Here is a 13,558-nt window from a genome sequence, read left to right as displayed (position 1 = left end):
GAGCTTACAATATTCACCAAATTAATGAAAAAAAGAGCCTCTGCTAAAAGTCAAAACTCTTCCATGATGAAGGCGCAGCTGCAAGAATGTAGGAATTCTAATCAAAATAAACTGTGACTGAAATGCTCTTTTGTCATTTTGCTTTCTAAAAGGACTGCCCATTTGATTCAAGTCTAAGGACTATGGACAAATCCAACCAGCTTTGGTTACTTCACACAGCCAACAGTCTTGGCTGCTGTTAGCAAATAACTTGTAATATCGATTTGCGGCAGTTCTGGAAGAGATACTGCCTTGATAAGTCCTTCCATGCAATCATAGAATTTACAGTGCAGGAGGCCATTCAACCCATCGAGTCTGCACCGGCTCTTGGAAAGAGCATCCTACCCAAGGTCAACATCTCCACCCTATCCCCATAACCCAGTAACCCCACCTAACACTAAGGGCAATTTTGGACACTAAGGGCAATTTATCATGGCCAATCCACCTAACCTGCACATCTTTGGACTGTGGGAGGAAATCGGAGCACCCGGAGGAAATCCACGCACACACGGGGAGGATGTGCAGACTCCGCACAGACAGTGACCCAAGCCGGAATCGAACCTAGGACCCTGGAGCTGTGAAGCGATTGTGCTATCCCCAATGCTACCGTGCTGCCCAAATCAAATTGGAGAATGTGGGCATCGATCCCACTACCTCTTACATGCAAAGCAACCACTCTACCATTTGAGCTAATTCCCCCAGACAGCCAATCGCACCATATTTCTTGCTAGCCAGGACCTTTAAATAGACTGGAGGGGCAACAGATTTTTAATTAATCACATCTTCCAACGAATACACGTATTAGCAAGTTAATATAACTGAAATCTCTCTATGGAGGATCAAAAGAGGTACTTTTAATTGCCAATGATTCCCCCCCCCCCCCCCCCCCCAAGCAAATCAAGACTGTCTGAAGCTGGCGTTATAGAAATGGTACAACGTTTCTCGGCACATAGGCAAGTGCAACAGGTGTCGGTCATAAGTAAAAAAGTAGATCTTAAAAATAGGGACTTGCATGAAAAGGACAATTTGATCACAGAACATTTTCAGTCAATTAATAACAAGTTTCCTCTTAAACACAAACCAGCATTTGTCAGTAACTTCCAGGAAGACGAATTTCTGGAATTTAAAACATGCAACTAAGATGAATAAACAAAATGTTTAGAGGCAGATTGCATAAAGAAACTATAAAAGAGGGTGTTAATGAGCAATGTCTCCAGATGCCTTTCCTCTGTTGCACGGCATTCCACTTCTTTGTATGTAAAAGCTGAACAAAGGAAGAAATGGTTGGGAGTTTTCCTTTCTAATAATTTTAATTGAATTTTGCTTTTAAAAAAAGGTTAGTCCTTACGTTGGAAGTTCATCAGTAAGTATATGTAAAGTGTAAACTAATTTAGAACAATAACACAAGTGACCAATAACCAAGACAATTATTAGAGGGGGAGAAGCCAGGAAGAAGATATAACACAGTTTTATGACAGTTTTGCTTTCAAGATGCAAGATTTCCTGTGAGCGAGACAAAATACTTTTATACCAGATAAATCTGATGTAGGCTACAGGTTACAACTAAGGACATTAGCCTAGAAACAAAGTAACTAAGAGAACAGTAAATATTTTGTGATGGTTAAAAAATTCCAAAGTTAGATGAGTCTCAAATTTGCAAATCGAAAGTTAGTTATGCGATCCCAAATTGATTAGCACGGTATAAACCAAATCCAACAATCCAATCTGAATCATAATTTAAATAACAAGAGATAGAGCTGACCTAGTGTATCAAGCGCCCATCAATGTTTTCAACTGGAAGAGTACAGAATTTGGCTTCAGTTTTGTGACTACGCAGTTTTCTTGAGCCGTTTCTGTTCCTTTTAAAAGTTGTAAATGCCATCCAATGTTTATTCACCTTGCCAAATATAAGATACTGTAATTCTCAAATCGGTCAGCAATGCCATCCTATATCATCTATATACATTAATTGTATTCTCATAAATATGATATGATTAAAACAAAACACTAGATAGCATCCCAAAAAGCCATATTGGTTATTGGCAATGATCAACATGATCCTTTAGCACTATTCAGCTATATTGGGAAGACATCTATAGAATATAAACCTAAACAATTAAATACAGCCAAGTAGGATTCTGCAGCATTTAAAAATGATTGCTCATGAGGTTCAAATTTAGCTTGAAAATGATTTCACTTCACATTAATGCATGTCCGCCATTTGATCCGCCTCTCTTGATCTGTCAATACAGGACCTTATTGCACATGCGAAAGACAGAAAATGTAACCATTTAACAGTTGCAAAAGCTAAATAAATCAAACGAATCAAATTTCATTTTCTGTGACACTCCCGTTATATAACAGTCTGACCTTTAAAGGGCTTGAACATGAAAGATCAAGTCACAATGTGAAGCAGTAGGCTATTATATTTGCATTTACATTGGGAGAAAAACACATGATTAACCGGAATACAACCAATTCTGTTCCACAATCCAATGAATTATCAGTCGTTTTAGATCAGGCAAACATCCACTTCAAAATAGTTTTAGAGGAGGCTGGGAAGAGAGAAGACAAACTGCTTCTTCATCAAGGTCTGATATTAGTGAAATAAACACATATTTGGGTTCGGTAAAGGAAAATGCACCTCAGTGAACAAAATCAGGAACACTACCATATTAGTTGGCTTACTGTCATGTATTAGGAAAAGACTTCAGTCTTGCATGCGTACTTGCATTACTTTTGTTAGTTATTTTAACTGGATATTCCCTTGCCAAAGCTACTCCGACCTACAGAACTCTATCACAAGATCACACATTTGTCAGGAACCTACAAATGCCTGGAGTGTGATCGTAGTTCCTGTTCTGATGCCTTATAAAAAGGGCCCTGAAAGTACAATATAGGTTGGCAATGGCCTGAGCACTTTTGCACTAGTTAACTATTCATCTACCTGATTATTCAGGCCAGTACCTTACAATTTACTCTCTTGATTGATAAAATAAAATATATCCAGATTCTGAGTTTTTTGAAATGTCCGAAGTCAGACCATAGAACTCTTCAATAGCTTGAGCATCAATTTTCTGCAAAAGAAATAGAATTCTTTAGTAATTATAATACTAACCAGATAAAAATTCAAATAAATAAGTTCAAATAACATTGCATTAAACGTGAGAATTTCTGCAAGTGGACATTTACAGTTACTTCCTCCAAAATGTCAGTATTGGCCAATCACTACTTAATTGCAGAACTCAACCCCACAATTAAAAATGTAAATCACTTTGATCATATCAAACAAATATTTTGCCTCCAACCAAACACATAACTGCACTCCGATTTGGGCACCTGTCAAATATACAATTGGCTAAAACATCATTCATTCAATCCTGGAGCTTGTTACAAATCATGTTAACTTCCCAAACTTTGCAGTTTCTATCCTGCAACCATTTGATCTTCCATCTCCATCCATTCTTTAAAAGTGCTAATGAGAAGGGATGGATGCAAGTTACTCCCGGTCCCTTCCATCCTAATGTAACTGAAAGTGAAGGACAGCAGATTAGGTCTTCTGCCACTGTCAATGTTTTCTGTAGTCAAGGGAATCTACTGCATGATGCAAATATGTAAGTTAAGAGCTCATGGCAGTTTATTAACAGCAGTCATTTGTCATTAAGTAAACAACTTTAAAAATCTGCCAGCATTTTCTTTTTAACACCCCCCCCCCCCCCCGCCATTGCAGTCTCAAACAATGGCACCTCCTTCCTCACCAAGTTCCTAACCTGCAGATACCCAAATCCATTCCCCTCTGGCAATGGATACATCCCCTCGAGCTCCTCCAGGTGCCAGCATTTTGCTTTGCCTTAAATCTTCAAACATAGCAGTCCAACTTACCTCCCGAGGGAACAGGAAGGTAATGTTTCACCAATACTCAAGGCACTCATTCCAACTTTAACACCAGCAACATCCCTAATAGGTTACATAAGTGCCTGCATGCTTATATAAATGATCCAATTGCCGATTTTCGGGGTTGGATCAACATCAGGCGAGAGTGACACTGCCCTTCCAGCAGTAGAGGCTTATCAGTATTAATGCAGGGTTTAAAAAAGCAAAATTGGGGAACTAGAGAAACTGATTTAAACAAAGAATTCTAACATTAATTGCAACTGGGGGTCAGGATTGTTAATTAAATACCCCTGGATATAAAACCTAGAAGAGATAGACTAGAAGACTTCTCATATTTAGAGATGCACGAGGCAGACAAAACACACCACTGGAATCTCTCATCAAATAGCGAGGCATCTGAATGAAAATTGTCCCATTGGGCAGACGCAGCATGGGTTCATAAAGGGCAGGTTGTGCCTAACTAATTTAGTGGAATTTTTTGACGACATTACCAGTGCGGTAGATAACGGGGAGCCAATGGATGTGGCATATCTGGATTTCCAGAAAGCTTTTGACAAGGTGCCAATCAAAAGGTTGCTGCATAAGATAAAGATGCATGGTATTAAGGGTAAAGTAGTAGCATAGATAAAGGATTGGTTAATTAATAGAAAACAAAGAGCGGAAATTAATGGGTGTTTCTCTGGTTGGCAATCAGTAGCTAGTGGTGTCCCTCAGGGATCAGTGTTGGGCCCACAATTGTTCACAATTTACATACATGATTTGGAGTTGGGGACCAAGGGCAATGTGTCCAAGTTTGCAGACGACACTAAGATGAGTGGTAAAGCAAAAAGTGCAGAGGATACCGGAAAACTGCAGAGGGATTTGGATAGGTTAAGTGAATGGGCTAGGGTCTGGCAGATGGATTACAATGTTGACAAATGTGAGGTTATCCATTTTGGGAGGAATAACAGCAAAAGGGATTATTATTTAAATGATAAAATATTAAAACATGCTGCTGTGAAGAGAGACCTCGGTGTGCTAGTGCACGAGTCGCAAAAAGTTGGTTTACAGGTGCAACAGGTGATTGAGAAGACAAATGGAATTTTGTCCTTCATTGCTAGAGGGATGGAGTTTAAGACTAGTGAGGTTATGCTTCAATTGTATACGGTGTTAGCGAGGCCACACCTGGAGTATTGTGTTCAGTTTTGGTCTCCTTATCCGAGAAAGGACATACTGGCACTGGAGGGTGTGCAGAGGAGATTCACTAGGTTAATCCCAGAGTTGAGGGGGTTGGATTACGTGGAGAGGTTGAGTAGACTGGGACTGTACTCGTTGGAATTTAGAAGGATGCGGGGGGGGATCTTATAGAAACATTTATAATTATGAAGGGAATAGATAGGATAGATGCGGGCAGGTTGTTTTCACTGGCGGGTGAAAGCAGAACTAGGGGACATAGCCTCAAAATAAGGGGAAGTAGATTTAGGACGGAGTTTAGGAGGAACTTCTTCACCCAAAGAGTTGTGAATCTATGGAATTCCTTGCCCAATGAAGCAGTTGAGGCTCCTTCATTACATGTTTTTAAGATAAAGACAGATAGTTTTTTGAAGAATAAAGGAATTAAGGGTTATGGTGTTCAGCCAGGAAAGTGGAGCTGAGTCCACAAAAGATCAGCCATGATCTAATTGAATAGAGGAGCAGGCTCGAGGGGCCAGATGGCCTACTCCTGCTCCTAGTTCTTATGTTCTTATGTTCGATCCTGGCTCTGGGTCACTGTCCACATGGAGTTTGCACATTTTCCCAGTGCTTGGTGGGTTTCACCCCCACAACCCAAAGATGTGCAGATTAGGTGGATTGGCCACACTAAATTGCTCCTGAATTGGAAAAAATGAATTGGTTACTCAAAATTTATTTTTTTAAAAGGGATGCTAAACAGTAGTCCAAAGGTGGCGATCTTTGGTGTGTCGGAAGACCCAGGAGCCCAGGGGACGAGAGAGGCCGACGTTCTGCCCTTTGCCTCCCTGGTGGCCCGGAGACGGATCTTACTAGGATGGAGGGACTCGGAACCCACAAAGTCGGGAGTATGGGTTAGAGACATGGCGGGCTTTCTCAGACTTGAGAAAATTAAATTTGCCTTGAGAGGTTTGTTGCAGGGGTTTGCCCTGAGGTGGCAGCCATTCATTGACTTCTTTGAGAAACATTAAGCCGTCAGCAGGGGGGGCATGAGAGAGGTGAGTACTGGCAGTGGAAAGGTGGCGCTTTTTGTGTCAGCCTTGTTGGCTGGGGTTTGTGTCCGGGGGGTTTGCTGGTTATATTGTTATTGTTTTTGTTGAAATTTGATGTTGAAAATAGTTAAAATTATAAATGCCACAATAAGATATTTTCAAAAAAAAGGATACTAAACAGAATGAGTGAAACTAAAAATGTAATCTTTTGGCAGATTAGAAGGGTATATATAAACAATTGTAAAATATTTTATTTATCCAAAAAACAAGTATAGAATATATTTGTCACGAAAAAGGAGGGTTTTTGCGATGTGTTCAAGATCATCTTATTCAATAAGTTGATACTCTACATGGAAAGGAGTACAACTTGACGAGGTTTTGGGTAATGAATGGCATACAGAGATGATCTAAGAATAGGGAAACATTTGGGGGAAAGGTAATAATAAAATCAGGTATATAACAAAAATAGAAGTTGAGGACAACGGTACTTGGTTGGGAAAAGTAAATGTGGCAAGATAAAAGGGGCCTTACTCAGACTAAATGGAAAAGACAAGCTGCCAAACAAAATCAAATCTTTATAATGTTGAACTTGTACAAGACCCAAGACTGCAGTAAAGCATGTTTGCATGCAGTTGGCACAGGGTTGCATAAAGGGATTAAAGCAATAGAAAAGCAGCATATATTCACTAGGACGCGATAACAGATTAGAGGGTTATAGATATGAACAAAGATTTAACAGAGAAAGGGTTTTGTTCCATTGGTGTTAACCCTCGTTAGAGTAGGGCACTTTAAAACAATTACAGCAATCAGGCAGAGTCAACACGGTTTTGTGAAAGGAAAATCATATCTAACCAATTTATTGGGTTTTTTTGAAGTAACATGTACTGTGGATAAAAAGGAACCAGTGGATGTATTGCATTTCGATTTCCTGATGGCATTTGATAAGGTGCCACGTCAAAGGTTATTACGAAAAAATATAAGCTCATGGAGTCAGGGGCAACGTATTGACATAAACAGAAGATTGGCTAGATAACAGGAAACAGAGGGTAGGCATAAAAGTGCCTTTTTCTCGTTGGCAAGGTGCAAGGAGCGTGTGCCACAGGGATCAGTGCTGGGCCTGATATTATATAAATGACTTAGATGAAGGGACCAAAGGCACAGTTGCCAAATTTGCTGATCACACTAAGATAGGTAGGATACTAAGATGTGAAGATGACATAAGGAAGCTACAAAGGGGCATAGATAGGTTAAATGAGTGGGCCAGAATCTGGCAACGGAGTACAATGTGGGAAAATGTAAAATTGTCCATTTTGACAGTAAAATAAAAAGCATATCATCTAAATGGTGAGAGATTGCAGAGTTCTGAGATGCAAAGGGATCAAGGTGTCCACTGCATGAATCACAAAAGGTTAGTATGCAGGTACAGAAAATAATTAGCAAAGTTAATAGAATGTTATGTATTGTGTGGGTCAATGAATACAAACGTAGGGAGGTTATGCTTCAATTATATAGGACAATGGTGAAACCACATCTGGAATACTGTGTACATAGAACATAGAACAGTACAGCACAGAATTGGTCTTTCAGGAAGGATGGCAATCAGATGCAGTTCAAAGAAGATTTATGACACCTGGAGTAGGCGGAATGTCTTATCAGGAAAGGCTGGATAGTCTAGGCTTGTATCCACTGGAGCTCAGAACAATTAGCAGCAACTGCACTGAAAGATACAAGATCTTGAGCAGTCTTGAAGAGGTGAATGTGAACAGATTTCCTCTTGTGGGGGAATCTAGAACTAGGGGCCACTGTTTATAAACAAGGGGTCACCCATTTAAGACAGAAATAAAGAGAACGTTTGAGGGTGCAGAGTCTTTGGACCCCACTTCCTCAAAAGGTAGTGGAAGCAAAATCTTTGAATATTTTTTAGGCATGGGTGTACAGATTCTTGTTAAGCAACAGGTGAAAGATTATCGGGGGGTAGGGTGGGAATGTGGAGGTGAGGTTACAATCAGACTCGTCATGATCTTATTGAATGGTGGAATGAGCCCCAATGGATCGAGTGGTCTACTTCTGCTCCTAATTTGTATGCACGATGACAGATTTATTTTGTTGATCAGCAATTTGGTAATGGATGGTCTCAAATTTGCAGTGATCACAAAATAAATTTTTAAAAGTGGGTGGTTGGAATGTGGAATTCACCAACACAAACTCAAAAGGGTATGAGGGCTGAGGAGCAGAGAGATTAATCTAGGTGGCGCGTGAAGAAAAATCAACAGCACAGACTTGAGTGTCGCAGCACAGAAACAGACCAATGGTTCAATTCCAATGAAGCCATTGCAAAAGTGGAGGTTATGGAACATAAAAACCCTCAAATGTCCTGGACATTGATACCCCATCTTCTGCAGACATTGATACCTTGCTGGGGTGCAGTCCCATGGCACCAGGTACTTTCTGGGTACCATGCCTAATGTGCATAATTTCTTATGCAAGATTAAAGAATGAGATTATGGTTAAGACTAGTAATCCTCATCAATTTTCTAGTTTACCCAGACATTCGTTCTGGAGGAAATTTTATATTTGCATAAATTTATGTTTCTATCCATTTTCATTAAAAACGTACTGAGCATAAGTGAATGGGGCTCGTTGTAACGGACAAGATTTCCTGACTTAAATGATGCAAGGTGGATACACAACCAGATTCAAATCTACACCTACCTAATAGAATAAGAGGACTTGTCTGTCTTTAAAAGGTGAAAAATTGGTGGAGGAGATCCACCTCAACTTTCAGGAAATATTTGCAAGACACCTCACAGAATATAGGGCTGACATGAAAATTACAGTTTAACTGAAGGAGGCAGTAACAGTGCCTTCCAGATAAGCACAGTCCTACTCCAGGCCATAGAATTAGGTGGTCTCAGCCATGTTCTCATGCAATATGTCGTCACAAACTCCAACAGATCAGAGTCCTCACTCAGAAACCATTTGTAATAGTTTATTTGCCAGGGGTTCTGATCATTACTCAGAAACCCTTGATGAAATGTTGCACATTTAATAGGGACAGGTTCAAATTTGGCTGAATGCTGAGCTTTGTCCATTCCCTCTGCCTGTGATCAAAAAAGCCTTCGTAATGAATACGAAGACTACACCAACAAGACTCATCAATGTAAACTTATAACTTAGGTGAGATAGTGCAAGGTACCCGAGGAAAAGCACTTCAGCAAGATATCAACACCTTCGAAGATGTGGGAAGGCAACAAAGGTAATGAGAGCGAGACAGGGGGAAAAGAGAATAAGTTGCTGTATTCATATGGCACTTTTTATCCTCAGGGTGTCCCGAAGTGCTCAAAATTAATTTATTTTAAACCAAAATTGCTTACTTTATATAGGTAAGTGTGGCAGTCAAATTGTGTAATGTGAAGTCTAACAAATTACCAATTAATCCATTTTGGTGATGCTGGTTGAGGGATACATTTTGGCCAGAATATCTGGAGAATGCCCGTGCTCTTTTTCAAATAGAGCCATGGGATCTTTTACATCTCACCTGAGTGATGGCAACTCTAGCAATGCAGCACTCCCTCAGTACTGCACTGCAGTGTCAGCCTAGATTATGTGCTGCAGCAGATCCATAAACTTCTGACTCAGGAGATGAACGAGCTACCAGTGAGACAAGCTGACACTTGAAAGCTCTGAGGAAGAAGATAGGTAATAGACTAGTAGCAGTGAACACTAAGAGCTCCCATTTCCCCAGGATTAGTCGTAGGTCCCATCACATTCAAGTGAATAAATATTGCCTCAAGACATTATTAATGGAATGTTGAAGGTTTTCGATGTTAAATTTGATGAAAAGCAAGATATTCGGAGGCAATAGATGCAACCAAGAGAAATTTGTGCACTCAGCAATTGAGAAGAAGAATGAGAAATGTAATTTAAAATTCAAAAAATGTACCATACTGAATGGGTGTCAAACTGAACACCATGCAAGCATCCGTTTGGTGACATGAGCTCAGAGATCCTAAAACATTTAAGCAACTGTTAACCAGTTCAAGCCAAAGTACTAAACAAGATGCTGACCCCTTTAAATACATCAATGGCCTTGCTCGTTTGGAATGGCCTTGCCTTTCACACCTCAGTAAACTGCTGCAGCCCTTAACATCCACTCTCCAATTGTGGGATTACGTGTAATGTTGGGACACTATGTTTTGAGTTTGATTTTGTTAAGACCCCAAGGATCCATAGGGCATTCCGCCAGAGGAACACTGTTACCTGCCTCGCTGCAATTCTCCCCTGCAAGATTTTCTTCAAATCCGGTCGTGGTGCCTACCTTGAAAATCTGGAAGCAGTTCAGGCAGCATTTCTCTCTACCTCCTTTTTGAATAGAGGGATTACATTCGCTGTCCTCAGATCTGTAGCAACCATTCCAGAGCCGAAAGAATTTTGGAGAATGGTCACCAATGGGTCTACTATGTCTAGGGCCACTTCCATAAGTGCGCTGGGATGAAAATTTGACCGCCTTCAATTCTATTAATTTCCCCAAAACCATTTCTTTACTGATACTAATTTCCTTCAGCTCTTCAGAACCTCCAATTCATTTTCATGACTTCATTTGTGAAGACAAAAGCAAAGTACAAATTTAGTTCCTCAGCCATTTCTTTGTTCCCGGTTATGAATTGCCCTCTTTCTGACTGCAAGGGGCGTACAATAGCTTTTATTAATATTTTTCTCTTTACATACCTATAGAAACTTTTACAGTCAGTTTTTATGTTCCCCTCAAGTTTACATTCAAATTGTATTTTCTCCTTTTTAAATCAATCCCTTGGTCTGCATTTGCTGAATTTTAAACTGTTCCTAATCCTCAGGTCCATTGCCTTTTCTTGCTAATTGCATGCCTCTTCTTTGAATCTAATACAATCTCCAATTTCCCTTGTAAGCCTTGGTTTGGCCAGTTCCCTTTCTATTCTTGCACCAAATAGGAATAAACAACTTTTAGAGTTCGCCTATTCGTTCCTTGAATGCCTGCCATAACCTGCCCGCAGTCCTTCCATCAGTAATGTTTCCCAGCTTATGCCTCATACCATCATAGTTACCTTTATTGAGGTTCAGGACCTTGGTCTCATAATCAACTACCTCACCATTCACCTTGATAATGAATTCTACCATATTATGGTCACTCGTCCCCAAGGGTTCTCTCACAACTAGATTGCCAACTAATCCTTTCTCATTGCACAACACCCAGTCCAAGATGGCCTGTTCCCTTGTTAGTTCCTCAACATACTGGTCCGGGAAATCATCCCGTATACTATTGTACTGTGACTAATTTGAGTCACCCAATCTACATGCAGATTAAAGTCACCCATAATCACAGATGTTCCTTTATCACATCCATCTCTGATTCCCTGTCTAATGCTATTCCCAACATTCCCACTGCAGTGTGGTAGTTTGTATACCACCCCATTAATGTTTTTTGTCCCTGATATTTCTTAACTCCACCCAGACAGATTGCACATCATCTGCTCTCATATCTTTTTTTCTCAATATTGTATCAATGTTTTCTTTAATCATCAATGCATCTCCACCACCTTTTCCTTTCTGTCTGTCCTTCCTAAAATTGAATAGCCCTCAATGTTTAGTTCCCATCTTGGTCACCTTGGAGCCATGTCTCCGTAATCCCAACTATATCTGCGCAACAAATTAATCCATTTTATTTTCAATGCTCCGCTTGTTCAGGTACAAAACCTTAAGGCTAGTCCTTTTAACGTACCTGTCCCTTCCCTATTTTGTACAGTGTTATTATCTGATACAAGCCCTTGATTTATCTGCCCATCACTTTTCTTGTTCTCTTTTGTCTTTTTCTCTTACTCTTGATTCCCCCTATTCTGAATCCTTACATAGGTTCCCATCCCCCTGCCATTTAGTTTAACCCCTCCTCATTTAGGACAGAGGGGATGAGAAATTTCTTCACCTAGAGTGGTGAGTCTGTGGAATTCGTTACTACAGAAAGTAGTTGAGGCCAAAACATTGTATGTTTTTAAGCAGCAGTTAGATATAGCACTTGCGGCTAAGGGGATCAAAGGATATGTGAGGGGAAGATTAGGCTCTCAAATTGGATGATCAGCCATGATCGTAATGAATGGCGGAACAGGTTCGAAGGGCATCCTCCTGCTCCGATTTTCTATGTTCTTTTGACATTGTAACTTGAAGCTGTTTATAATGAAAACATTTTCAATAAAAACAGTTTTTAAAATTGTTTTGAGATTTGCAAGCATGTGCTGGCTGGGTACGGTCAGTACTTTGCCAAAGTAACCAACCTGTACTTGCTGTCACAGCCTCTCCGAGTCGAGGATGACTTGCTTCCACACTAACAAAGGTATTCTTAGGTGCCTGAGGAGTCCAATGTACGACCTATAGTCTGTCACAGTTTGCCACACCGGATTGCCACACTCTCCTTTTGTGGTCGTGCTTGACTTCATCTTGCTCTTAGCCGTGCTTGCAAAACTCCCAAAACAGTGTTCAACCTTAGATATGCTTCTACATTTGCTAAACAATTCGGAGGGTGCCAAGAATCAGACTCGCAGTGTGACTCACTTATGCATGCTAGAAGCTACATATATTAATACCCTGGGTCCTGCCTGTTGCTGACAGAAGGAACATGTACATTGTGCATTTTGCAACTAAAAATAAGTGACAGCTATTCTCCGATTCATCTTCAGGGCAATACCTTGACCAGAGTCGAACTGCCTGGTTTGATTTTAAACAAAACTTGGCAGTTAACTGGTGAATTCTCCATGGCAATGCCTCTACCCGAATCCAACAGGTTCGAACCCCACTATGGCAGATTATGGAATTTGAGTTCATAATAACAAAAAAAATTCGGCAATTAAAAGTCTACTGTCAAACCACTGTCAAAAAAACCCAGCATGTTCACCCATGTCTTTTTGGAAGGAAATCTACCATCGACCTGGTCTAAACTACATTTGATTCCAGATCCACAGCAATGTGATTGACTCTTGAGATGGGCAATAAATGCTGGCCAAGGCCAGTGATGCCCACATCCGTAAATTAATTTAGGAAGTTCTTTTGGACAATTAATTTTGCATCCCCAAAATTGACCTGAATTTTGCAAATAAGCCAGCTCAGAACACATGTTTAATGTGAAAGGAAACAAAATAGCAAGTATGCAAACTCAGCCTCCCCACCCCTATCCACAAGTCGTCTTGCAGTGATTTTGACAGCGGAATTGCCACAGGACTGGAGAGCACAGAGTGGAGATCAAAATGAGCAGGGAGATTGTAAGCTCTTAATAAAGTCCCCTGGCAGACTTGCCTACTATTAATTTAAAAGGGACGTGGAAAGAAGAAAAAAAAAGGCTGGATCTATTTTGGGTATGCAATCCTCGCCACCAGATTTTCCACTCTGTGCACTGGCATTCG

General features: G+C 40.3%; 1 protein-coding gene across 3 annotated transcripts in view; it reads right to left on the bottom strand.

Moving 5' to 3' along the window:
• Window positions 1–1,337: 1,337 nt before the first annotated feature.
• usp46 (ubiquitin specific peptidase 46) overlaps window positions 1,338–13,558 on the bottom strand; it is a 94,679-nt gene continuing 82,458 nt past the window's right edge. For all 3 annotated transcript variants that reach the window (XM_038791191.1, XM_038791193.1, XM_038791192.1), the window contains one exon: window positions 1,338–3,116. In XM_038791191.1, the coding sequence (XP_038647119.1) occupies window positions 3,015–3,116 (102 nt within the window). In that variant the 3' untranslated portion in view covers window positions 1,338–3,014. The remainder of the gene's footprint in view (window positions 3,117–13,558) is intronic.

The sequence above is a fragment of the Scyliorhinus canicula genome, chromosome 3 (assembly GCF_902713615.1).
Source record: "Scyliorhinus canicula chromosome 3, sScyCan1.1, whole genome shotgun sequence".
NCBI lineage: Eukaryota > Metazoa > Chordata > Chondrichthyes > Carcharhiniformes > Scyliorhinidae > Scyliorhinus > Scyliorhinus canicula.
Note: the sequence above shows the minus strand (reverse complement) of the source record. Positions and strands in the feature narration are given on the sequence as shown.